General features: G+C 52.1%; 12 protein-coding genes across 12 annotated transcripts; 4 read left to right on the plus strand and 8 right to left on the minus strand.

The window, feature by feature from the left end:
- Positions 1-87: 87 nt before the first annotated feature.
- On the plus strand, positions 88-1,017 carry EDD37DRAFT_644432 (uncharacterized protein; the record flags this gene model as incomplete). Its single annotated transcript, XM_062817514.1, has 1 exon — positions 88-1,017. The coding sequence occupies one exon, from the start codon at positions 88-90 to the stop codon at positions 1,015-1,017; it is 930 nt and encodes a 309-aa protein (XP_062674529.1).
- Positions 1,018-1,338: 321 nt separating this feature from the next.
- Positions 1,339-2,148, minus strand: EDD37DRAFT_644433 (rho-like protein rac1A; the record flags this gene model as incomplete). The annotated part of the gene is made up of 4 exons (XM_062817515.1): positions 1,339-1,399; positions 1,454-1,686; positions 1,749-2,008; positions 2,109-2,148. The coding sequence occupies 4 exons, from the start codon at positions 2,146-2,148 to the stop codon at positions 1,339-1,341; spliced, it is 594 nt and encodes a 197-aa protein (XP_062674530.1).
- Positions 2,101-3,156, minus strand: EDD37DRAFT_15200 (uncharacterized protein). The gene has a single exon (XM_062809670.1). The coding sequence runs from the start codon at positions 2,917-2,919 to the stop codon at positions 2,236-2,238; it is 684 nt and encodes a 227-aa protein (XP_062674531.1). The 5' UTR covers positions 2,920-3,156; the 3' UTR covers positions 2,101-2,235.
- EDD37DRAFT_15436 (MFS transporter, MCP family, solute carrier family 16, member 10) lies at positions 3,084-4,915 on the minus strand. The gene has a single exon (XM_062809684.1). The coding sequence runs from the start codon at positions 4,697-4,699 to the stop codon at positions 3,248-3,250; it is 1,452 nt and encodes a 483-aa protein (XP_062674532.1). The 5' UTR covers positions 4,700-4,915; the 3' UTR covers positions 3,084-3,247.
- Positions 4,915-7,722, minus strand: EDD37DRAFT_15084 (transcriptional regulatory protein). The gene is made up of 4 exons (XM_062809662.1): positions 7,649-7,722; positions 6,979-7,583; positions 6,778-6,885; positions 4,915-6,697 (listed from the first exon to the last, which is right to left on the minus strand). Exons 2-4 carry the CDS (start codon positions 7,314-7,316, stop codon positions 5,131-5,133), a joined length of 2,013 nt encoding a protein of 670 aa, XP_062674533.1. The 5' UTR covers positions 7,317-7,583; positions 7,649-7,722; the 3' UTR covers positions 4,915-5,130.
- Positions 7,690-10,645, minus strand: EDD37DRAFT_15526 (amidase signature domain-containing protein). The gene is made up of 2 exons (XM_062809685.1): positions 9,044-10,645; positions 7,690-8,987 (listed from the first exon to the last, which is right to left on the minus strand). The coding sequence occupies exons 1-2, from the start codon at positions 10,298-10,300 to the stop codon at positions 8,064-8,066; spliced, it is 2,181 nt and encodes a 726-aa protein (XP_062674534.1). The 5' UTR covers positions 10,301-10,645; the 3' UTR covers positions 7,690-8,063.
- A 473-nt stretch (positions 10,646-11,118) lies between these two features.
- EDD37DRAFT_644437 (permease for cytosine/purines, uracil, thiamine, allantoin-domain-containing protein) lies at positions 11,119-13,161 on the plus strand (the record flags this gene model as incomplete). Its single annotated transcript, XM_062817516.1, has 6 exons — positions 11,119-11,301; positions 11,366-11,399; positions 11,465-11,826; positions 11,877-12,078; positions 12,126-12,255; positions 12,378-13,161. The coding sequence occupies 6 exons, from the start codon at positions 11,119-11,121 to the stop codon at positions 13,159-13,161; spliced, it is 1,695 nt and encodes a 564-aa protein (XP_062674535.1).
- Positions 13,162-13,287: 126 nt separating this feature from the next.
- Positions 13,288-14,799, minus strand: EDD37DRAFT_15079 (uncharacterized protein). The gene has a single exon (XM_062809661.1). It carries the CDS (start codon positions 14,534-14,536, stop codon positions 13,415-13,417), a length of 1,122 nt encoding a protein of 373 aa, XP_062674536.1. The 5' UTR covers positions 14,537-14,799; the 3' UTR covers positions 13,288-13,414.
- On the minus strand, positions 14,787-16,877 carry EDD37DRAFT_670532 (protein-tyrosine phosphatase; the record flags this gene model as incomplete). Its single annotated transcript, XM_062819368.1, has 3 exons — positions 14,787-16,676; positions 16,733-16,799; positions 16,875-16,877. The coding sequence occupies 3 exons, from the start codon at positions 16,875-16,877 to the stop codon at positions 15,124-15,126; spliced, it is 1,623 nt and encodes a 540-aa protein (XP_062674537.1). The 3' UTR covers positions 14,787-15,123.
- Positions 16,878-17,952: 1,075 nt separating this feature from the next.
- On the plus strand, positions 17,953-20,045 carry EDD37DRAFT_670534 (major facilitator superfamily-domain-containing protein; the record flags this gene model as incomplete). The annotated part of the gene is made up of 3 exons (XM_062819369.1): positions 17,953-18,952; positions 19,005-19,269; positions 19,324-20,045. The coding sequence occupies 3 exons, from the start codon at positions 17,953-17,955 to the stop codon at positions 19,628-19,630; spliced, it is 1,572 nt and encodes a 523-aa protein (XP_062674538.1). The 3' UTR covers positions 19,631-20,045.
- Positions 20,046-20,639: 594 nt separating this feature from the next.
- On the minus strand, positions 20,640-21,997 carry EDD37DRAFT_15138 (Mob1/phocein). Its single transcript, XM_062809665.1, has 4 exons — positions 21,884-21,997; positions 21,453-21,733; positions 21,288-21,402; positions 20,640-21,239 (listed from the first exon to the last, which is right to left on the minus strand). The coding sequence occupies exons 1-4, from the start codon at positions 21,904-21,906 to the stop codon at positions 20,690-20,692; spliced, it is 969 nt and encodes a 322-aa protein (XP_062674539.1). The 5' UTR covers positions 21,907-21,997; the 3' UTR covers positions 20,640-20,689.
- A 40-nt stretch (positions 21,998-22,037) lies between these two features.
- On the plus strand, positions 22,038-24,192 carry EDD37DRAFT_614904 (Leo1-like protein-domain-containing protein). The gene has a single exon (XM_062815564.1). The coding sequence runs from the start codon at positions 22,293-22,295 to the stop codon at positions 23,739-23,741; it is 1,449 nt and encodes a 482-aa protein (XP_062674540.1). The 5' UTR covers positions 22,038-22,292; the 3' UTR covers positions 23,742-24,192.
- Positions 24,193-24,223: the final 31 nt, after the last annotated feature.

The following is a 24,223-nucleotide window of genomic DNA, read 5'->3' on the forward strand; positions in this document are numbered from 1 at the left end:
GACCAAAATTTTGGGTCGACCATTTGCGTCTTCTTATGATCATTGCATTTATTGTTGCGCTTGCTGAGTGAGTTGCTGAATACTATCATGGCCAAAAAGAGGAAGGCAGACCAGATTGAATCGGACAATGTTGCTGAACAGTCGCAACCGGCCCCTACGAGCGACAAAGCCTCCGCAGGCTCAGCGTCGCAAGCCGCCGACGGCCAGAAGCCTGTAAAGAAGTCCAAGTCCAAAGGCCAGTCTCGACAGGAGCGGTCGGAACGAAGATCTACCAAGAAGCGGAAAACGAAAGAGCAGCCTGATGCAGACACCCAGGACACCGAGGAAGCCGATGAAGCCGACGGCGCGGGTAACTTGATCGAGAACGCAGCGGGCAACGAGCAAGAGCGCGCAGATGCATTACAACCAATAGTAGAGCAACCCGCAACCAAGAAGAAGTCAAAGAAGGAGAAACAGCCAGGTGGGAAGGAGAAACCGAAGGCCGAGGCTCGTTTCATCGTCTTCGTTGGCAACTTGCCCTACGATGTGACGGCAGATCAGATTCGGCAACACTTCATCAAGATTGCACCGAGCAGTGTGCGGCTAACCACGGACAAGCAAACCGGACGCTCCAAAGGCTTTGCGTTCTTGGAGTTTGATGCTTACGACAAAATGAAGACGTGCCTCAAATTGTACCACCATTCGATCTTCGACCCGTCAGGCAAAACTGGCGATGAGGACGGTCAGGAGCCGACGCACGACGAGAGGAAGAAGGGCAGGAAGATCAATGTCGAGCTGACGGCCGGCGGAGGAGGAGGGAAGAGCAAAGACCGTAAGGCGAAGATAAGAACGAAGAACGAAAAGCTGGACGAGGAGAGGGCGAGACAGAGAACCAAGGAGAAGGAAGAGAAGGAGAAAACGGCACACAAGAAGAAAGCAGCTCCTGGCACCGGTGCAAATGCTGCTGGAGCGAGCGAGTCAGGCGGTCCAGGCAACGGTGCGATTCACCCAAGTCGATTGAGGCAAATGCAACATTGATCGCTCATTGATGTGGATCAGCATTGACCCGCGGGTTTGAGAACCTGTTACTTTGTCTGAAAAGTGATGCATGGTTGGAAAGATTTTGGGTCATGCCATGTATAAAACGCCCATCTCCCAGCTCAATTGCAGCTTGATTAGTCGTGTGAGGGATATCTTCCCGCAATCCGACCTTGAACTGCATATGTGTCGATTGCCGACAAATAGCATACTGATGGGGAAAAGAGGCAGCGAAGCGTGGAAGTCTACGTCCGCTTTCCGCAATGCATTCGATTGTGACCGCTTGCGAACTCCAAAATCAGCACCTGTGTCAAAAACCTCCTAGAGAATGGTGCATTTCGATTTCTTCTTGGTCGTGGTCGGGCGAGGATTGAGAACGGCCCTAACGAAGATTGTTCAGCATGCTGTACTCAGTACTTTTTGCGGTGTGCCTCACCTAATGGCCTCATCAAAGACACTCTTCAGATTTCGTTGTGTCAGCGCCGAGCACTCCAAATATTTGACTGCCTTGATCTCTTTGGCAACTGCAAGAGCCTGCTCATATGAGACAGGCTCCATTTTCTTCGACCGCAGGTTATCGGCCGTAGCCTTGTCCTCTCTTAGATCAAGCTTGGTGCCGACCAGGATGATGGGTACGCCAGGGGCGTGATGCTCGATTTCGGGGTACCACTATTCCGACACGGAACGTCAGTCTGGTTGCTCGTTGTGTGTACATATGGAGACTCGCTTACCTTTGCTTTGACGTTGTCAAAACTGGGAGGCGAAACAATAGAAAAACAAATCAGAAAGACATCGGTCTGAGGGTAGGAGAGAGGGCGCAATCTGTCGTAATCTTCCTGACCGGCCGTATCCCATAGACCGAGAGAGACAGGCTTGCCATCGACCATGACACTCGCAGAGTAGTTGTCGAAAACGGTCGGGATGTATTCGCCAGGGAAGGCATTGGTCGTGTAGGATATGAGCAAACAGGTCTTTCCCACCGCACCATCACCTAGTGCACCGTGTCAGAATAACATGACGCCTGAAGATCTTGATTTCCCCCATCCCAAAATCGAATGAGGCGGCCATTTTTTTGGCGCCGGAGGACTAACCTGTCACCACGCATTTTATAGACTGGGTTGCCTGCGCCATCTCTTATGCACACCGACTTATATTGCTGCCTGCTCAGCCTCTGACTGGAGAGCGGTTCCCGTATCGTAGCCTCGTTGCAGTCCGAGGTTAACGGCGCTGGTTGATATTCTTTTGTCTCAGCCCCCAACGGGCGGTAAGTGTTGACTCAAAAACGACGCGAACCGTGTCCAGCGGTGGGCGCGTTCTCCAAGGGTGAAGTTGGACAAGCACAAGCCCACAGGGCCGATGTTGTACCAGGTAAATGCAGGTCCAGCAATTTGTCCGAAGCTGGGCAACAGCAGGCAGTGCCTCGGGAATCGGGTGGTGAGAGGATGGTGGTGCAGATGCAAGACTGACTGCAGAACAGACGCAGACGCATGCAATATAGTACAGAAAGCCAAATGGAAGGGAAAGCGATGAGAATTCGGGGTCCCAGGGGCTAGAGAACCCAGCGGGAGAGCAATAATGGGCCCATGCAGGTGGGAACCCTAGGTCCATAGGAAGCTTAGAAGCCTTGGAGGGATCCTCTTTGTTCGGCAGTGGCCGCCGCTTTGACCTTTGAGGCGCGACGGCGGCAGCACACTCGCTGCGGGAGTAGTCTCTTACTACTGTACGGAGTATGTGATGCACTTCCTGAGACACACTTGGGTTTGGATTATGTGACAGACTTGGAACCAATCGATATGCAGAGCCCTTCGACCTGTTGCCATGGCCCATGGGTTGTTCTTCAAACTCTGAAGCGACCAATCTCTCCAAGTCCATCTCCACTGGTGCTACAAACATGTGCCACATGCGGCAAGAGTCGATGATGGCTTGAGCGACTAACTCTGGCGTTTCTACACCTGTCTCTCGGCGTTCAGCTGACCAGATTGTCGCATTTTGACAGCACTGTCCTACATTTTGCTCATCTGCTGAGAACACCGATGAGTCTGGAATTACTGATAGGCGTTCAAATCGTGACAGGAATTACCAAAGGCCGCAAGACAACGACATGCGCCATGTATGCGGGATTGGTACCGACAACAAGACGATATGTATCGGTCGTTGGTCTCATTTTATATTCACTACGGCCTTGATTTGTAGCCTTATACCAGAAGATATCGTTCATTGACCCTGGGCTTTAGACCTTCTGCTTCAACCCCTGGCCCAACTTCATCCTAGCAACCAGAACAAAGCCTGCAGCCGCGAGCATAACACCGCCCGCGTAAAAGATGGCCGGGCGGAACGGGTCCATGGACGTCGGTATGTCCTTCCCAGCTGTAGCATCACTCGCAGAAAATGCTCCAATGCCCACGCCCTCCGCTTGCAGAAGATATCCTGCTATCGGCGCACCCAGCAAATACCCACCCGTCCAGCCCGTGATAGCCATGCCCATAGCCACAGCCGGACTATTAGTCCTGCTATCAATCCTGCTCGCCGTGCTCGTCACGACAACAGGATACAGCGTGAAGAACGCCCCATTCGCCAGTCCATTCAGCATGGCGAAAGCGATCAGCGGTGCCAAGCTATCCGAAAAAGGCCAAATAGCAAGCATACTCACGGCATTGAGCACCAAAGTGCAAAGAAACATATTGACTGGTCCCACGGAATCTGAGCCCCATCCCGACAATAGCCGTCCGATGGCAGTGCACCCGTTGAACCCGGCGACAAGCGATGCGCCGGTCGTAGAACTCAGGCCAATAGTCTGCGCGACCAGAGGCAGGAAATAAGGTGGAACGAACAGTGCGAACGTGCCGATTGCGCCGGCGCAAAACACCGCCGTGAACGGTAGGTTCTTGAACATAGACAGATCCAGAAAGGCGGCAGTCCCGATCGGTACACGCTCTCGTATGAACCAGGCCGCTGGCCCACCTGTCGCCAGAATCATGAAGCCCAGGATACGGAACGTCCAGGCAACGCCGACGCGGTCGATCATGGCGTTCAGCGCGACACTCAGAACCGCGGCACCGACGCCTCCTCCAAATTTGACTAGTCCAGAGGCAAGACCGAGTTTACTCGTGAAGTATTGTGTTGGGATCGTGTTGGATAGGGAATAGCAGAGACATGAGCCCAGGCCCATGAGCACGCCTGCCGTGCCGAATAACCCGCCGATGTTGCCGACGGTGAAACTTGAGAGGATCTGCGACATTGAGAGGAACGCGACGCCGACGAGCCCGGTTGTTCTGCCGCCCAATAGGCGCATTACGCGCACGCCGAACAACCCAAAGGCTACTGTTGCGGCGAGGCCGAGTGTGCCGACAAAGGAGATTGTCGATGTTGAGGTTGTGCGGAGGTTGGAGCGGAGCAAGGCCGCTTGAATCACGCCCCAGGATGCCATTATGCCGTTGAACCAGAATGTTAAGAGGGCAGAGGAGGCGACAACGACCCAGCCATAGCCGCCGTCTGGGGCGACATTGGCGACGTTGGTCGGTTCGGGGTCGGCTTCTGTGTCTGCATCTGCAGTTGATAGTGCAAAAGATGCTTCCTGGGGGGTTGGATTGATTGATGAGAGTCCCTCGGTCGGGATGGGCTGTAAATCATAATCGTTTGAGTGCAGGGATGTCCGGAGTTGGGTCTGTGTTGTCGTGGACATTTTGATCGCGTTGCCTTGTGTCTGTTGCCCCTGTGTGGACGTCTGAGGAACGGCGGAGTTTGAGAGAAGAAGTGTTGAAAGATTTGACAAAGAAGAGCAATGATGTCAAAATGACTCGCGCTGCCCAGAAAGGACTTGCGATTTCTAACGTCAAAGGGCGTATGTAAGTCGCTGCTTGGCTGTTTTGTGCCCTTTTCATTCGGATTGGCGCCGCGGGTATCAATTCCGGAGGCTCTTAGGCATCCTGCCGGTCAAGTCCGCGCACTGAGAAGAGACGGTGGTAGCGATAGCGACAATGCTGTTGACACCTACCTAACCCTTCCACCAGTTCTTGCGCAGCCGGATATCAACTCTCATCCAAGATCAGTTCGGTCGTTCAAGAAAGAACGAGCGTGACCAGGTCGTCTTAAGGATGCTTTCACCTGATCATCTCAGGGCTCCATCTGAGTATCGTAGTAACCATACTCAGCAACAGGAGAAAAATTCTCGTGGTCCATGGAAGCGTCTCCATCCTCTGCATGTGGTTGAAGCATAGGAAACGAGAAGCCCCGACTGTCAATTGAGTCGGCAGCCTTCAACAAAGACCCGACCGCTGATTCCAGAATTCCACTGGCAATCTCCAGGAACTCGGCGCTCTTGTTCGACACCCTCAGCGTCCAGCGGTACTCTAGCAGTCGTCTCTGGTAGAACTCGGCCTCTTCTTGACTCACCGATGTGACGAAACATAGTCCGGCAAATGTGCCGATGAGCGCGAAGTTGAACTTGGAGGCAAAGTACCAGAACGACTGCAAATGCTCGGGTTTCAGGCGATTGAAAAAGTCCATCGCACTGATGAGTCGCGCCTTGGCTGCAGAGCGACATATCTGAACTAGATATGGGTCGGTGTTGTGCGACAAAGAGCGCAAGATGCGCCGGTGCAAAGTGATTTCCGTCGCAAAATACGCCAGGTGCAGATAGCCGACTGAACTCAGCTTGCCCACTCTTGTTGCATCCATTCGAAGTGCTTCCGGCATCTCAGCATACCACGACCTTAGCTTTAGCTGGATAGGCTTGGCTCTCTCGAGGATGGCTTTGGTTGTATCGTACGAGTTCTTGACCTCAGTTTCCGCTTTCAGTGAGTAGAGTTTCTCCAGCACTTCTGCCAGCATTTTCGTGAGCGCAATCATGGCACTGAACAGCGTGCGACCTTTGTCGACTTCGGTGCTTCCCTCTTCCTCGTCCTCGTCTGCGGCGCTCTCCGGAAAGTCGCTGCCGATGACAGGCTGGACGGCCCAGTTCGTCTCGGAGATGTGCGGCGGTCGGCCATAGATCAGAGCAGACCAAGTATCTTGCATGAACAGTGCCCATGCCAACCGTTTTCGAAGTCCTTTCTCCCAGCTTGGTACTCGCCAGTTTGTGCAATCGAGGTGCAGGCCCAGATCTTGTCCAATGGCGACGAGCTGGGATGTGAGTTGCCAGGCCTGGTTGCTGCCCGGTCGTTGAAGCAGTAAAAGACCTGCCTGGACGGTCGACAACTTTGCTCGTTGGGAGACATCTTGCAATGTGTTGTATGCAATGTCTTCAAGTTGGGCAACATCCGGTTTGGCCGACCTTGCGAGTTCGGAGCTGTAGGACCACCAGTTCAGCGCCAAAATGTAGACGGCGGCGAGTAATGGTGGGGAAAATTCCCGATGTGTCCTGCCATATTTCTCTAGGTACACCTTCTTGTGTAAGATGGGAAAGCTAGGATGCACAATTCTGAAATAAAGTCTGATCAGAGCTTCACCATGGGGAGCGACAATACGCTCAATCCTGTCGAGTATCTCGACCTCGCCGACATAACTGGGAGAATCCGCATCGGCATACTGATGAAAGAATTCGTTCGGCCCGACTTTGCGGAACGACCCTAGATCTGCAGGTGCTTCGTTCCTGAGGTCGTCATATAACCTTAGATCTAATAAAGCAAAGTCATGTTCGTCGGTCGGGCCGATATACTTTGCATATCGGTGGTTTTGAAGACTGCAGCCAGACATGGTCAGCCATGGGGAGGGAGAGGTTAAAAAGGGCATTAGAAGATATCAAACGGCTGATAGACGTACCCAAGAGTCTTTTTCAGTAGCGATTCACCAGCCAAGTTCGCGTAATCGTCGACGATAACAGGGCCAGCTTCTGCAGATGGCCGTCGTGGGGCGTTGCCATCGGAGCCTCTGTTATCTGGTTAGCTTGATTGATAGGAAGATGCCAAAGATATCCAGAAATGGAGTAGACCGATATTCTCGAAAAGGGAGGAGGGGTCTTACGATCGCCTCTGGCGAGACATGGACCCGGCACTGTTATCACCAGGATTTGTCTGTTTTCGTCGCCTCGGAGCTGCTTCTTCGATAAAGGTACATGGTTGTGAGTGGAACTGGCACATCACACAGGCGGTCGAGTCGGAATTGATGACGCAGCGACTCTTGCGACGTCTACATGCATCGCAAGGCCGATCAGGTCTGACCACGGAGTTGGTCGCTGACCCATTGTCACCCACGCGACCAGAGACGGGAGATGACATAGCGCTCAGACTGCCGCTTCCAGTGCCTGGGAGACCTGGAAACGTAGTTTCGGGTTGATAGGAATGCGACATCGTCGAGAGCATGATTATTATGTGGGTTTGGCCCGGGAATGATGGCCTTGACTGCCACAGGTGATAAGTCCAGGCGGGAGCATATCAGTACCGAGGAGTGATTGCTTATTATTGCTTTGCCTGCATCACGACTGATAGTCCGAAGGCCAAGTATGGGCGGAGTACAGAGTGTGGCTTTCGTTTCTGATTATGCGAAGGCCTGTCGAGTCGGCGTCGGCGGAGGCACGTCGAAGATAAAGATAGGCGTCTCTCATTTGTGTTGGATGTTGTCGGTAACAACTAACAAGTCGGGGTTAACCTGAAAGTGGTAGAGGCAGATCTGGACATGATGGCCCGGGGAATACCAGTAGTCTCAAATTGGACGATGATCCGTGCAGCTACTAGGGGACTCAACCATATCCTGGTCACTGTCACTTAAGCAGCAGCAATTGATTGAGTAAGAGTTTACCACCGTGTGTCGTTGAAGAGGTCTTAGTGCAAGGCTTCTCGGGTCCGCGAAGATAAGGAACAACCGTCTGATAGGCCGTGCCCCTTTCGGATTACGATAAAGGTGGGATTTTATCATTTGTGCGGCTGAATGGGGCAGGCCTCGTTGTGATCAGTCCGTGGCATTCCTTTATCAATCCAAACCCTCATTGTCGCATGTCATAAATATCACCGAAATATAAGGTAATGAATGGATCAGGTCTTCAGACCTTCACAGTCAAGCCGTCCCTATCGCCGTCAAACAGCGGTGTGATGGGGATCTTTCATCTCGAATCAGCTATCATGCGCAATGACGTCTTGCTGGTAATGGGAAGCTATTCGGAGGACTTCACTGTCCCTGCATCGAGCCCCCAATAAGGTTATGCTGAAAGGTAGCCGGGGGCCAGCCTCGCCCGCTGAATAGAACCCGGAAGGCACCGCTATACCATTCATGTCGAGCACATTCGCAAAATGCGTAAATGTACCGAGTTTGGCGTTGAGTTTGATGGGATCTTCCAGCATCGCTGCGATCGTCGGATGTTCAGTGGTTGTGGGGACGATCAACACATCGATGCCAACGGTATCTGCAGATGCGAACTGCGCAGTCGCTTGTCGGGTATACAGCGCTTTGGCTTGGAGCTCTCGAAATACCTGCGCTGCCGTACTCTGCCTGGCTATGACTTGGTCGAACAATTCCCTTATGACCGGGTGCAGGTGCTCTCGATTCTTGTTGACGAAGTCATCAGGTAAGCTCGCCAGTCGTTCAGACACAAACGTGCCCGAATAAAGTAGGTCTCCTGCTTCTTGGAAGGGAGTCCAGTCGACAGGGCACAAGATGCCACCAATGCTCTGCAAGCGCTGGACTGCTTCGTTGAATAACCTGCGGTAAGTCGGAGAGCAGACCTCGAGAATCTCCGGTGGAGGAATGCCAAAGCGAAACGCCTCTCGTTGATTCCCCAGGGAGTTGACGTGCCTTTCGGCGGGAAATGTGTCTCTTGCATAGCGGTCGTTGAGGTCGAAACCTTCGCACACTTGCCATAGTGTTCTCGCATCCTCAACAGTTTTTGCGGTGAAAGCAATGCAATCAAGGGAAAGACAAGCGGGTGTGATTCCTTCAAAGGATACCAAACCTCGAGTTGGCTTATAGCCTACCACGTTGTTGAGTCCTGCTGGAACTCGTCCAGATCCGGCGGTGTCTGTCGCAAGGGAGAATGTGGCCTGATGATACGGTCAGTAAAATGACACTACTACCACAAGTCGCACGGACAACGTACCAAGTCTGCGCCAACACTGACACAACTTCCCGAACTCGAACCACCAGACACATGATCTTTGCTGTACACTGAATGAGTGATTCCGTAGGGAGATCGACAACCACTCAATCCTGTCGCCAACTGGTCTAGGTTAACCTTTCCCAGGTATAAGGCACCTGCATCGATAACTTTCTGATAGCAGGCTGCAGACTTCGTGGCTACAAAAGCTAGTGGCGGGCAAGCTGTGGTCGTCTCGATGCCTTGCACATCGATGCTATCCTTCACCGTGAAAGGTATTCCAAACAACGGCGGTAGTGCATTCCTGTCTGGATACCGCTGCACGAACTCTTCAACAGCCTTGAGAACATCTTCTCTTGATTGGCGCTTGATCCAAACGGCTGCATCGATGGCATCGTACTTTTCGATACGGTCAAACAGTTCATTGACCACAACCAGTGGAGACACTCCCTTTTGGTAAGAAGTCTGCAGGTTGGGGATCGCCAACTTGCCGTCCCAGACAGGTGGGGTTTGTGGTGGTGTACTGACGCCGTGGGTCTGCCTCTGCCATGGAGCCAGCGCGTCAAGCACAGGTTCCAGATTTGCCACAAACCCGAACAGTCCTTGTGACCAGGACAGCATGTCAAGGGAAGCAGTCTTGAACGACGGGTTGTAACCGGCCGTGCTCTCGACAATGCCCACGGCTTCAAAACCGCGGTCGTTAGCCTCTCTGATCGTAGTCGAGAAGCAGCATTCGGTCGTGACTCCCGAGACGAGCATGTGAGTGATGCCTTTTGCTTTCAGCTTGTGCAGAATGGGCGTGTTCCAGAAAGACCCCTTTCCTGGCTTGTCGATAACCACTTCTGAAGGCAGAGGTTGTAACTCATCAACTATGTCGTGACCGTATTCTCCACGAACGAGTAAGCGGCCCATTTCGCCCTTGTCACCAATGACTTTGAAGTGCTGAGAGTTGCCAGGAGCAGCGGCCTGCCTAATGAGTTTCGAAGAAGGGCAATCAGCCAACGAAGGTACCTGACCTTCCCTTGTATGGAAGATATGGATTCCTGCATTGCGGCAGGCTTGAAGTAAAGCCTTGGTAGGAGCGATTGCAGCCTGAACAGCTTCAAGGTTTCCACCTTGGATATCTCCAAAGCCTCCGGGTAAGATGAAGTCGCGCTGCATATCAATGACAAGTAAAGCTGTGCTTTTCAAGGGAAATGTGAAGGGGTAAGGCTTTGCTTCGATGGTGAGGACACCTGCTTGATCCGTGAGAGCGCCCATGACTGTCTTTGGTGTCGAAGTCACTCAATGTAGTAACCAGAGCGATGTTGATGCTGAGACCTACACTTTCCGTGGGAAGCGCATGCCTTTATATCCATCAAATGTAGCAACAACGAAGGTCGGCGATCATTCCTTCCTCTCCTCGGTCATTCTCCATTCCAGACCACTAGAGGCTCCAGTCTGCAAGAGATGATGAGGACGGTAGCATTGCATTACACGAGAAGAACCCAACTGAGTGCGCAAGCTGATAAACAGATAACGCCATAGGCACTGAGACTCCAAACTGGCTAGCTCCGTACCACTTTTGCAGTATCGTTTCATGGGCCGGCGACCGTAGGCACCATTTTGGCTGGGGCGCCGTCGGCGGTATTGTAAGCGTTGTAAGCGATGAGACGGCACGTGGCCCAATATCGTAGGCGCCGCCGTCGGCACGCTGACTATGCCTCCGGCACTATCACACCAATATGTGCCCTATCTTAGTGTATCTGTAACTTTCCCCCATGATGGGTCGCTGAAACTATGCTCCAGATCATCTTCCCCGGTCTCGACCTGGCTCTAAACGTGGCGGCGGGCCTTCGACCGTCGCCGTCGTGCCTATCTTCCCTGTTCCTCGTGGTAATCCCTGTCTATCAAGATTATCTCTGCATGTTCTCCTCTATCAAACCGAGGGTCCAGCCTCATGATATGCAAAGATTTGGATCATGAGCTGAAGACTGCGTCTATAAAAGGGTTGTGTACCTCCAGGGGTATCAAGTGATTCCTCAACTTGTCCAACACTCTTCTCTTCCAGATCTTCGCTGCCCAGACTCCAATCCAAAATGTTGAACATTTCAGCCGAGCGCTTTTCCCCAAAGCGCCTCTCTCCCAGTCGCATCAAGGCTAGGATCGAGCCTCAACTGCACTTGCAAGTCCCCATGGAGAAAGGGGTGTACAAAGATCCGCGTTGGTCCAACCCGGACTTGGATCCCATCAAGCCAGAGGATCGCACATGGGGTGCGTTGGTATGTCTGCGAGCCATGTTCCTCGCTGCTTGTGTCCGTCATGACTAATTTCCGCTCCTTTCAGGACTACTGGGCGTACTGGTGCAGCGATCTACTCGGTGAGTGACCCTTCACAGTTCACTTGACCAAGGATCAGGTTGACGTTGACCTCTTTGCACTGCAGCACCACCTCTAGCATCCACCATCTCCGCCGTCATGAGTCTGGGCTTCACCGCCCGTCAGACAATCCCCATCACGTTCTGCGGCTTCCTCTTGTGCTCGGGTGCTCTGACATTGACGGGAAAGATTGGTGCCACATATCATATCCCTTTTCCCGTTCTGGTCCGTTCCATCTTCGGCATGTACGGCAGCTACCCAGTCATTGTGCTTCGCGCTTTCGTCGCTGCCATGTGGACGGCATTGCTTTGTGTTCAAGCAGGAGACTTCCTGAACAACTGCATCACTGCCATTTGGCCGAGTTTTGCAAACTTTCCCAACCATCTTCCAGAAAGTGGGGGTATAACTTCGGCCTCACTCTTGTGCTTTGTAAGTTCAAAGCTCTTGTCACATGGTTTGTCGCTGACCAAAGCCTCCAGATGCTGTACTGGATCTTCCAGACCATCTTGGCCTGTATGCCGATCAGAAAGTTGCGTCTTCTGTTCCTCATCAAGGGGATAGTCGTTCCTCCCACGTTTGCAGCGCTCTTCCTCTGGGGTGCCATTGTCACTCATGGTGGTGGTCCGCTTGTCACCGGTCCATCAAAAATGACCAGTCCATACATGAACACCGCCTTCTCAGGTAATTCATCCACCCTCTTGAGCCTCTTCCAGTACTGACTTGCGAAGCTTTGACAGCCTTGAACAGCATCATCGGCCTCTTCTCATCAATGGCCGTGAACTTCGCCGATTTCAGCCGTTTCAGCAAGAATAACCTCGCCGGTTACAACCAAGTGTTTGCTCTTCCGATCATTGGGACGTAAGTGCGCTGTGTTGAGCGTTGTAAATTCCCAGAGCCCTTCGTCACGTGACAGGGAGCTTCACTGCATGTGATTTTGCTGCATATTCCTTTGAATGAAAGCTGACAATTGAGAATTCCAGTCTGGGCGCCCTCTGTCCAATCTTTGTCACCGCAGCACACAGTTACCAACATGGAACATTCCAGTGGTATATGCCGGCCGTCATCGCACAATTCGACTCCCGTGCCGCGAAGTTCTTCACGGCCTTCAGCTTCATCCTTGCGACCATTGGGAACCAGGTTGCAGCTGGGACATACCCCTTTTCGAACGATGTCTCGGGTCTCTGCCCCAAGTATATCAACATCTTCCGAGCGACCTTGATTATCTCCGTCTTCTGTGTCGTCTCGAACCCATGGCAGATCATCAAGAACGCCAGCGGACTACTCGCCTTTCTTTCAGGCTATAGTATGTTCATGGGAGCAATCTGCGGCGTGGTATGCTGTCACTATTATATCATCGTGAAGAAGAAGCTGAACATCCACGAAATGTACAACGGAGACGGCATCTACCGGTACAACAAGATCGGCGTGAACTGGAGAGCATTCTTTGCCTTCTTTGTCGCCATTGCTCCCTTGGTACCAGGCTTTGCAAAAAGCATCAACAACAACCTCAACTTGGGCAAAGTGTGGCAGGTGTATACTTTCTCCTGCCTCTATGGCTTCACTGTGTCAGGACTGGTATACTGGGTCACCTGCACATATGTGTCAGGTCTCGGATCCGCCATGATCGACGAAGCAGTGTATCCGCCATCCACGCCACGGGGTGGAGATTTGGAAGTCCAGAGTGCAGCTTCTGAGCAAGATGTATATGGAGAGAAGGTTGGAGGTGTCGAGGTCGCTGTTGGAGCCAAGGAGTTGAATGTCTGATGGAGGAACATCCTGGAGGATTTGCTGTGGAGTACTCGAAAGGTTGCGTTTGTGCGACTGACGAATGTCTTTGGTGAATTTTGCCTCTTTTGATGGCGAATTGAATCAGGCGCTGATAGTTTAGGCAAGTAAGATAGGCTGTTGATTGTATGCAACGAGATATGTCGAATGTAGCAAAGAGAGCGTCGAAGGCTAAGAAGGCCTTTGCTTGTCTGGTGAAAGTGAATTGACATGTCGTGACAATCGTAAAGCATCAGTAGTACTCCTCCCGGACCATTCGAGTCTCATATTCATGTTCAGAATAACTTCGTCGATCATCATCATCGTGACGGCGCTGCCGCCTTCTGGACCGTGATCTTTGCGGGGGATAAGGCTTTCGGCGTTGGTCGTCCTCATACTCATAACTGCGCATCGTTTCTCCAGTGTAAGTCCGTTTGTCGTCATCGCGTTCTTCTCGATTATTGATCCGGGAATCACTCATTTGTTGTGAGGCATATCGTCTCCCAGGGCGGCTCCTATATTCTTCCTCGTCGATTTCGACGTACTCTCCTCTATGATCGACAAGGTATCGGCCGGCGACATGTGCCTCCGCGCCTGGCTTTTCATGTCGGCTCTCGCTGGCGTCGTGATGGCTGATTTGATCGCGATAAAAGCCCACGCTCTGCTCTCTCCGGCGTTGGTGAAATTCCGGAGGAGAATTGTTCCTACCCCTCATCGCGCTTCGGTGGCGCTTGGAAGGTGCAGTTTCGTTGTAGGCTTCTGACCCTCGACCACGACGTCCGTAGCTGGTCTCTTCATCAACATCTTCTGTGACCTGGACGTCCTTGTAGGTCAGATTCCTGGCGGATCGATCATCCCTAACCGAGCGTGATGTGTCGTAAACAACGTCCTCGTTTCGTCTAGATCGAGTCTCAGTATCGTAATATCGTGAACCACGTGGGGCGCCATAGCCGTTTGAATCACGGTCACCGTAGTCTGGCGATGCACCAAGGTCCACCACGTAGACACCGTCGTCTCTCTTTTGAGGCCGAAGGACCTCATACTCTGAGCGCCCACGATCAATTGGCCGCTCGGTGATGGAAGTGACAGAAGAACTGGAAGCATCGGGCCTTTTCACGTAGGCGTTGGAGTCTCTGTTCCGACCAACTTTGTATGTCGTCTTGCTGCTGTTACCCTGAAGGTCACTCCGGCTATCACTTGCTCGACTGCTTCTGTCAACCTCTGTTCGATCATCGCGAGAGCTGCGAGAGTCGTCGTTGTAATTATTGTCGCGGCTCGACCTTTGACGGGTGATGTGATCGTCGGCATCATCGATCTCCCGTACTCGACTAGAATAGACCACCTTGTAGCCACGATCACCTCCGCGTGACGGCATGTTGAGGTCTTTCAGATGACGATTGAGAACCTGAACATTTGCAATTTGGGCAAGTTCGTGATATATGCCGCTAACCTGCCACACCGGGAGGATGGTGCCGTCCCGTCCTCACCCAGCTTTCACACGGTTCCAGTAGGCGGCAAGTTAACTAGTCCGATTTCTCAGTGGTAGGCTTGCTGAGATCACCAAGCAGTGGCCTGATATGCTTGCATCTCTTGGTGTGAACTCATCAAATCGGAGACATCTACAGCATGTGTCGCTCGTGCTGTCACGTTCAGCGGTCAGCAATGCAGCTGCAACCACGAAATATGCACAACGAAAACAAGAAAATCAGCGTGATTATCCTGGGGAGCAACACTACCTAGGTACGTAGGTGGTACAGCTTGGTGGACTTGGCACATGGCCCGCTGGACCTCGCCTGGAACTCGGTTTGATGTGCCCCGAGAAAAAGGACCGGATTCTCCTCGGCTCATAAACTTAAGCGCGTTCTTTGGGGTGCGATGCGTATATCATCAATGCCTCTCAACGTTAACGGGGGTATCAATGCTATGCACCATAAACTCCATGCCAGATGCTCTTGGCTCCGCTCAGCCTTGGTGATCACCATCGTGACCGTCACGCTTCATCTTCGACACGACATGAGCGGCTTTGGCCAGGCCAGTCTCCATCGCATGCCCAACTTTGGTATCCTGCCTTGCTTCGTTTTCTTCTTGTACACCATACGTTTTGACACCTTCTTCACTGGAGTCATATGCTTGTGCCTCCTTCACATCTGCGCTCGCACAGGCAGGGGTCTCCTCATGATCCTCCTTCTTGATACTCGACGCTCGGCTAACGTTGGCTGAGTCCGGTCGCGACTTCCTCAAACCCAACTCTTTGCCCAGTGACTCGGCGCCAGAATTGATCATGGCACCCATTGTGATTGCTGAGCCTCCAGATCGGCCACTGTCAAAGCCATCGGTAGGCTTGCTCTCTGGGTCTTCTTCGCCACGCCAATTGGGAGGCGAAACTTCAGGTACAGGTTCACCCTTTGCAGGCTCGGTGATGACTTGCTCAAGAGGTGCAGCATCTCCGTCCGTCGTTGCGTACCTCCAGACTACTTTCAGCCTGTCCAAAGACGTGGTGCCCTTTCGATAGCTTCCCTTGATGCCGTCCATAGCTTCCCATTCGATGGCAAAGACACCAGAATCGTGACCTTCGTACCCGCCCTCAAAGTAGCAATTGAACCATACATGGGCGATACTAGTGACCATAGTGAAGCCCGCAGTGGCTTTGTTCCGTCGTTCAAAATCGATGTTGACATCGCTGGTCGGTAATATCACTGGCTTAGAAGGCTTGAGAATGACTGTCTGAGTATTGCTGGCTGGGCTGTTTAAGCTGAAGGTGGAAGAGTTCGGTGTGACGTGATCAGGAGTGCTGAGAACGTTGGACTCCTTCTTCAAGTCTGATAGGTGTGTTTTCTTGGAGGTTATATCGCCTCCATCGACGATATGCTTCTCCTCGCGGGTAAAGGTATGGAACTGACGTATCTTCTTGCCGTGGTCGACAAAGCCCCTGATCGCCGCTTTCACACCATCTCTTAGACCCCAGATGTGGACCTCCAGTATTTCTACCGGGCGTTCGACGTACGTTTTGCCCATACTGTTTGTCCAACGATCCACATAACCGACGTATCTCAGCTGACTTGGTATGCTTACTCCCTGCCCGAAACCAGTGCGCATACGTCTTTCGGTGAAGCGCTGCAGAGCATCTTCTCTCTTCCAGCCTTCCTCGCTGATCAGGTAGGAGCACGCGACAGTGCCACTCCGCCCTTTGCCAGCTTTGCAGTGTACAACAGCCACTCTTTTTGATTTCTTCTCGGTATCATTAACGCCTGCCTCGTCTAATCGTTGGATCCAATTGCGCATGGCGGCCATGAGATTTGGCATGACCGCAAAAGGCGGAGGGTGGTGATCAGGCCATGGAAAATGGTGAATCCTGCCGTACACCTCGGAGTCTGGATATCCTGTTCCTTCTGCTCGAAACTCGAATATTGTCCAATCTTGCCCATGTTTGCGATCCAACCATGCCACCAGTTGATCTAAAGGATTTCGATATGCCTTCTTTGGCCAGACTCCGCTAGGACCTGAAGTGACGACGACTGAGAGAAAGTCAGCATAATCGTGGAAATCCCCAAAAACGTCAAATCTGACTCACTGTAATCGGTCACATAGCACAAGTCTAGGCCGGCTTGAGGATGTCTGGCGCGTGGTCCTGCAACTATCTGCCGCAAGAGTGAAGCCTGAAGAAGTAGACTCCATTAGTCGTGCATGCAACACATCGCAGGTCAAGGACTCACCATGTCCCGCTCACAAACAATGTGATATGTGCTACTGTATCATGATCATGGACGAATGCTGGAACTCACAATGCATCGTAGTTCAACTCAAAATAGGGACTTTTGCAACCACATCATTTTGGAGCAAATGAGTTCGCCCAGGCCTTGAATCCAGACCTTTCGCGCATGCACCCGCAAAACAGTAGGCCTTGACGTCACCACCATAAGCATGCAGAAAACATCACAGTATGGGCATCTACGCAGATCCTGGGCAAGCCTAACATGGTCAAGTTGTTGGATGCCATAGCCTATATGTTACTCATCCATCATGTGGCATACACAACTTCTTCACAGATACCTATCGATGATCCGTCACATCCGCTTCCAGCCCCTCCGCGTTGATGCGGGGGATGCCCTTGAATATCTCTGAAACTTGCCTCGATCGGAGAAAGATATGGTCTTGACACCACCAAATCACCGATCAAGCGCAACGATCGCACAGGGATTCGGCGTTGCAGACGAGTATGAAAGAGCAACTTGTACAGCATGTGCCTGTGCTTTATCACCTACTAGTCTTTGCGGGCTTCTTCCGCGTGCTAGGTCAGCGGCAATTGCGGGAAGGCTCTTTTCTGAATAAGCACGGCATGACTTCGAAGCCCGTCACCACCGGCCCCATCGGTATCGTTATTAGCACCCTTGCAGCGGAGACTTGTACTATTAGGTACAGGTGGTGTCTGACAAGATGGATCACCATTTCCGGGCACCGTCTCGCCCAAGGAGGCCACTAAAAGTCTGAAAGACCTTGACAGACGAGATATTGCTCCACCGACATGTCCATAGTTTTGCACTCAGGATTGATCTGCCGGTTCCACAGGCCTTTTGTCAAATGCTTCCCTTGTGACGTCCGCCTTCGACGATTGAAAATGGTTTCTTCGTACGAACAGACATTTCTTTCCATCTAGACTCTTCCAGGATATGTACCGGTGAGGCAAATCTCATCTTATCAATCCATGGCGTCTGTTTATTCACCATAACTACCAAAACACCACCACCGAATCCAGCAAAGCAAGCATTCGACGAAGCCGCCACTTATCCCGCCATGGCCGATCCTACTCATAGCGACCAGGAAGCCCAAAGTCCCGCGAGTAACGATGAAGTCGCCATCGAGAAGGAAACGAGCGCCGGCGACAATGGTGTCACATTACAGCAAACAAAGTCCTCCATCGCCGAACAGATGCCTCTGGGCAAGGAAATAATGTTCGTCGGCATAATATGTCTTGCTCAATTCACCACCCAAGTCGGCCTGGGCTCAACACTACTCATTCTCCCCATCATCGGTAAAAGTTTTGGTCTTACCGATCCCAGCGATTATAGTTGGCTCATCGCCGGATACAGCTTGACCGTGGGCACCTTCATCCTCCTTTCCGGTCGTATGGGCGATCTATTCGGCTACAAGCGTATGCTCATGATCGGCTTCACCTGGTTCTCGATCTGGTCAATGGTCGCCGGCCTAGCAGTCTATTCAAACCATGTCCTATTCGTGTTCGCAAGGGTGCTCCAAGGCATCGGACCAGCAATCACCCTACCTAATGGATTGGCCTTGTTGGGCGCCACATACGCGCCCGGCAAACGGAAAGACATGGTGTTTTCACTTTTCGGTGCTTGTGCTCCAGGTGGCTCGATAGTGGGAGGTGCTTTCGCCGGACTATTCGCCCTAGCCTGGTGGCCATGGACATTTTGGTCTCTGTCCATCGTTCTGGCGGTCATCGTCGTCGTCGCGAGTTACGTTATCCCGGAGCCGCCACAAAGATCCCGTGAGAACCTCTCCGTCCGAGACAAGATCAAAATGCTCGATCTTCCCGGTGCTTTTGTTGGGATCTTAGCACTAGTGCTCTTCAACTTCGCCTGGAACCAAGCGCCGATTGTGGGATGGGGAAAGCCGTACGTCTATGTGCTCCTGATCATCGGCGTACTCCTAGTCCCGGTGTTCTTCTACATCGAACTGCGCGTATCCAAGTCACCCCTCGTGCCATTCGACGCACTGTCTGCCGACGTTGGTTTTGTTATCGCATGCATAGCTTGCGGGTGGTCGTCTTTTGGTAATCTTCTCCACAATCCTCTTCTTCAGCAAACCAAAACTAATATCATAAGGTATCTGGGTCTACTACACTACCAGCTTCATGGAGAATCTACGCGGCAATTCTCCCTTACTCACAGTGGCGCATCTAAGTCCAGTCGCCGTGTCAGGAGCCTGCGCCTCGATCTGTACAGGTCTTATCCTGTCCAAGCTTCGTCCGGCGGTCGTGATGACTATTGCCCTCACAGCATTCACCGTTGGGCAGATCCTGATCGCAACGACGCCTGTGAACCAATCGTACTGGGCTCAGACGTTTGTGTGCACAATAGTCATCCCATGGTAAGTTCTTCTTTGCCGCTGATTACGTACACCGCCAACTGACCTTCTATCCAGGGGTATGGACATGTCCTTCCCAGCCGCGACAATCATCTTAAGTAACAGCGTCAAGAAGCGACATCAGGGTATAGCAGCAAGTCTGATCAACACCGTGGTCAACTACAGTATATCTCTGGGCCTCGGCTTTGCCGGTACCGTTGAGGTCAACGTTGATAGGGGAGGGAAGACGCCCGATGACGTCTTGCGAGGCTACCGAGGAGCATTGTATTTGGGCATTGGCCTCGCAGGTGCGGGACTGGTTGTCAGCATCATCTTCTGGGCCCGAGGATCTTGGATAGACAGGAAAGCTGCACGAGAGAAGTAGGGAAATGCTGCTACTCCTCTTTCACAATCGAGTATGCTAGAATGAGATTCCAATTTTGTCGCGAACACTCAAATGAGTCGTGTAGACCTATGCCTTCCAATCTGAGATATCCCAACAAAGGCTTATTGCTTCCACAAAGGCACCAAGCCGAATGTTTCACTCAGGTTTTCTTTGTCCCCATTGAACCTTCGACCTCACCCTTCACAAGTTTGCTATGCATGTCCATAGCAAACATGCCTTACAAAGATGGCATGTCTCAGTGCCATAATCGGGCAAAGATATCGTGTCTCATCGTCACAATCAGACTGCCTTAGCAGTTTACAGCAGCTTTGCTGCTCGAAGGCCTTCAAATAGGCCACCAGGATCATGCCTTTCCGTAATTTCTTCTCCATCACACAACAACACTATCCACAGCAGACAACCACAACCCAAAAGTTCAATCTGCTAACAACAAGACAAGCTTCCACTCAACTACTCAACAAATCCAAATACATTCTTCAACAAATCAAATCAAAATGTGCACTCCAGTCAAATCATCGGCTATGGCAGCTCATCAGTCTTCCAACCAAGCAGCCTTCAAAGCCAACAACATCAAGAGTACCACTACCACTACCACTACCATCAAGGCAATGACAAATGAGAAAGAGCCAGGTTGGTCCACTTGTCCCTACTGCGGTGATGGTCACGATCCAGAAGAAGCTTGCTTCTCCTAGATTCGCACGTGTCAGACAACAGTACACAATGATCAGGTAAGTCCTTTGTCGGCATGGCCACAAAGAGAGTCAAGGGCTCAGATAGGTAAGTCGGCAACAATGAGACAAAGCACAAGGTAAGTGATTGTCAAGCTCAGTCATACCCCAAGCAATAATCAATATCATTCATTGTCCACACGATTTCAATGCTCACTGTAACTTGACTCAACGCACATATCGTGCCTGTCTCCTTTCGTATCCGCCCTGAAACGCCTGTCATCATCGCTAAATGCATGCACTTTAATTCGTAATGCTGCCGTAATCATGGTTGCTGGTCAATCGTCACTGCGAGAGTGCCTTCAAGAGCCTAACTGACATGTTGCTGCACCGCCTCCTTGGGAACAACACCTTGCGCAGTGAAGATATCAATGAGTCCTTGAAGTGGTTCCATGTCCTTCTTCGGCAACAGGTCATAGTACATGGCCACCGTGATGAAGTGCACGAAACAACTGTTGAGTTCCAGGTGACGATTAATATGCCAGAACGGGTTGTCCCAGTGGTTGTGGTATAGATGAGCGTAGCATCGGAACATCTGCTTGACGATACTCTTGACATCCTGGTGATAGTGCTGAGGGAAGCCAGATGACTTCCCGATCCACTCATCCTGGAGACCCGCCAAACTAGTCAGGGATTGATTGAGACTGGTAGGGCCAGCTGGGATTGGAGTAGATGCTGATGTTGGCGTTGCATCGGTGTCTCCAGATGCGTAGGCCGTGTTGGCGATGTTGGGTGGCGGTACGGTTGGGAAGGTCTTCTCGTCGTGGATCTTGCCGACAATCCATCTTTGTACTCGAACGATATAGGACGGGGCTGGGATCTTAGCCGGTCTTCCATTCTCGAGCCAGGTATATGTGAGACTATGCACATTCAGACATGCATCAAGGAAGACACTCAAGCTTACATACCGTCCAGCAGACATTGTAGGGCAGCTAACTTCATTGCACAAAGGCGCTCCAGTATTCATATCCACCTCTTGAATGACCAGAATCATGGCCGTGAGTAACCTATTCATCTCGACCACTGTAGCCTGTTAGCGCCGTTCCCTGCATATCTCGATCAACGCCGCTCACATTGATGCGCCAGCCACTCTCCCAACTCAACATTCTTCGGCTGTGCGGCCAGAGTCAAGAAGTTTCCTTTGACCGAACATTTTACGTATTTCTCGTTCAAGAACTTCTTGGGCTCTTGTTCTTGGTAGGCGCCTTCTTGACTGAAGGTGGAGGACAGCGAAGGTGAACTTGGTAACGGGGGCATAGGGGGAGCATGTTGCTGGTTTGGTGACTGAGTGCCATTGTGTTGGCTTCTGAGGTTTTGATTGCTTTTCGTGTTGCTTCTGGTGAAGCCTTGACGACTATACGACTTGTCAGCAACCGAAAACCGTTAAAAGACCATTGAGCTTTCGAATTTGCTTTCTTCATGTCGCACGCAGGGGGCTCTCGGTGGACTGCGTGTTCAAGCGGTAACGGGATCGAAGCCGTGGAGTGAAGTAGGGGCAACTTACACGCTCTGGAAGAACGTCGCCATCTTGTGAACTTTTGCACAAGACCTCTCAACTCGTTTTCAACTGAGTCAATATCACAATTACACTAAGAAAGGAGTTGAGGTTCACTTCATCTGGCAGGAGACACTGGCATTGAAACATGCATTGAAATCCCCTGAGGCAACATAGCCGACCCTGAACTAGCCCGATCAGGTAATCTTCACTATTTCGATTCTCGACAACTGCGCTTTTGTTGTCCACCTCACAGCGGGCTACTGACCCTCACCGTGTACCTGAGCGCTCCACATAACGACGTTGGCTACACGCGTGATTTTGGAAGCCAGGCCAGCTTCAGATATCCTTTTCCCTTTGTCCGCTCCTCGCAGCATTCCTTCGCTCGACTACACTACACCCCGACCACCATCTCACAATGTCTGCAGAGGTGGAATCAATACCTCAAAATGGCGACCTCGGAGACGATATCCCAGACAACCTGAACGGAGATGACGCGTCCGGCGATGATGGAGACTTGTTCGGCGACGATGACGACGAAGAGCTTGACCAGGGTAACGACCTGAACAAAAAACTAGACGACTCCGAACTCGACTCCGGAGACGATGAAGGCAGAGCAGACCGGATTGCGGCGACAGTGGAGGACGAGGAGGAAGTCTACGGAGAACAGAAACAATTAAAACTACTTGACGTGGACATGCACCGAGTAAAGTTCCCAGAAGGAGAAGAGCTCTACCTCCTCAACATGCCTCCCTTCCTAGGCATCAAACATCAAAACTTCAACCCAGCCACATACGAGATCCCCAACAAGCCGCACGACGGGCGAGACCCAGCTATCGACCCAACCGTCAAATTCTCTCAATTCTCAACAGCCGCCAGTCAATTCTTCTGGCGCCGCGACCCCAAGAACCCAGAGCTCCTCCAGTCCAACTCCCGCCTCGTCCGCTGGTCCGACGGCAGCTTGACCCTCCAAATCGCCTCATCGCCCAAAGATCACTACCGAATATCCACGACCGCCCTGAGACAAGGCTGGCCAAAGAAGCCCGGCCAGCCTCAACCAGACTATGACCCCAACAGAGACACACACAATTACCTCGCAGTCGGTCACTCCACAGTCGGTGTCGACATGGAAATCGTCGCCCCATTCGACGCGTCCATGAAGATCCAACCCACAGGTGATCTGGCAGACGAGTCCGTCCTCCTACTCCAAAAATCCCTCGCAGCAGCCGCGCAAACCCACGACCCTCTCAACACCATCAAAAGCGTCAAGGAAGATCCCGAAAATGCGAAGAAACGAGCAGAACAATTCGAGAAAGAGCAGTCACGTGCGATACGCAAGCGAGAAGGTGCCGAAGACCGTCTACTCATACGCCGAGACAGAGTCCTCGGTCGGTCCGGTCTCGGTCGCAGCGGAGGCGGTCTCACACTTGCCGGCCTCGAAGACGACGACGGCATGCCCTCCGCGCGCGGAACCAAGGCCAAAGCCCGTGCCCGCAGACCCAACCGTAGAGGCGACATCTACTCGGACGACGAGGACGAAGACTACCCACGCGGTCGTGGCCGTGAAGACGAGTACGATCGCGACGATGGCTTCCTTGCCAACAGCGACGAGGAGCCCGAGATATACGATGACGAGGGTGGTGCGGAAGTGGAGGCCGAAGAGGATGATGACCCCGACGTGGACGATCTGGAGATCGAAGGCCGTGAGACGGTCATCAATAACCGGACGAGAGGAGGCCAACGAGATCGCGATAGAGATTCGACGCCGAAGCGTGCTGCTACGGATGACGACGATGAAGTTGCGCCGCAGGGCACTCCACAGGCTAGGAAGAAGAGACGTGTTATTGATGACGATGAGGATGAGTAAACACGACCCGTTATCGGACATGCTACGGCATGATTCCAGGACGGAAGAGCTCACACACAGGATATTACTATGGTCGCATAGCTTGGGGCAGCTTCTTGCTGCACTCGTCACGATACCGTGGGTTCAAATGGCTTTCGGGAAATTTCGACCAGACAACGAGAGCAAATGGCTGTCAGATCAATCTCCCCCCTTGTGTCCTGGCTGTTGGTCCAGGACAACTGCATTCGAGGATCGGGCAGCTGCTGCTGTTTGGATCGGAGCGCATTTAGTGTGAGACAAACTCGTATAGGCGTGCTCGTCATCGCAACGGAGCTTCAGCGCCGCTGCTGCTCTTGACACGACCATAGTTCCAACGAGGGAATTGGCAAAGAGTGTTCCTCGTCGCCAGCTCATCGAAAAGAGGCAGCGCCCAGAAACACATACTCTGTAACAATGCAACGAGTTCAGTAAACAACATCATGGCCTAGTGAATGATCTCATTT

Source organism: Exophiala viscosa (genome assembly GCF_022695815.1).
Source record: "Exophiala viscosa unplaced genomic scaffold EDD37scaffold_1, whole genome shotgun sequence".
NCBI classification, from domain to species: domain Eukaryota; kingdom Fungi; phylum Ascomycota; class Eurotiomycetes; order Chaetothyriales; family Herpotrichiellaceae; genus Exophiala; species Exophiala viscosa.

Excerpts from the sequence above, each read along its gene's own strand:
- EDD37DRAFT_15200 (XM_062809670.1), bottom strand. The coding sequence starts at position 2,919 with ATGTGGCACATGTTTGTAGCACCAGTGGAGATGGACTTGGAGAGATTG.
- EDD37DRAFT_15436 (XM_062809684.1), bottom strand. The coding sequence starts at position 4,699 with ATGTCCACGACAACACAGACCCAACTCCGGACATCCCTGCACTCAAAC.
- EDD37DRAFT_15084 (XM_062809662.1), bottom strand. The coding sequence starts at position 7,316 with ATGCTCTCGACGATGTCGCATTCCTATCAACCCGAAACTACGTTTCCA. Across the intron at positions 6,886-6,978 it reads ATGTCTCGCCAGAGGCGATC|AGGCTCCGATGGCAACGCCC; the intron begins GTAAGACCCCTC and ends ACCAGATAACAG. Across the intron at positions 6,698-6,777 it reads CTACTGAAAAAGACTCTTGG|TCTTCAAAACCACCGATATG; the intron begins GTACGTCTATCA and ends GTCTGGCTGCAG.
- EDD37DRAFT_15526 (XM_062809685.1), bottom strand. The coding sequence starts at position 10,300 with ATGGGCGCTCTCACGGATCAAGCAGGTGTCCTCACCATCGAAGCAAAG. Across the intron at positions 8,988-9,043 it reads TCAGTGTTGGCGCAGACTTG|GCCACATTCTCCCTTGCGAC; the intron begins GTACGTTGTCCG and ends CCGTATCATCAG.
- EDD37DRAFT_15079 (XM_062809661.1), bottom strand. The coding sequence starts at position 14,536 with ATGCCGTCACGCGGAGGTGATCGTGGCTACAAGGTGGTCTATTCTAGT.
- EDD37DRAFT_15138 (XM_062809665.1), bottom strand. The coding sequence starts at position 21,906 with ATGGCGACGTTCTTCCAGAGCGT. Across the intron at positions 21,734-21,883 it reads GCGACGTTCTTCCAGAGCGT|TCGTCAAGGCTTCACCAGAA; the intron begins GTAAGTTGCCCC and ends CAAGTCGTATAG. Across the intron at positions 21,240-21,287 it reads CCTACAATGTCTGCTGGACG|TCTCACATATACCTGGCTCG; the intron begins GTATGTAAGCTT and ends GAATGTGCATAG.
- EDD37DRAFT_614904 (XM_062815564.1), top strand. The coding sequence starts at position 22,293 with ATGTCTGCAGAGGTGGAATCAATACCTCAAAATGGCGACCTCGGAGAC.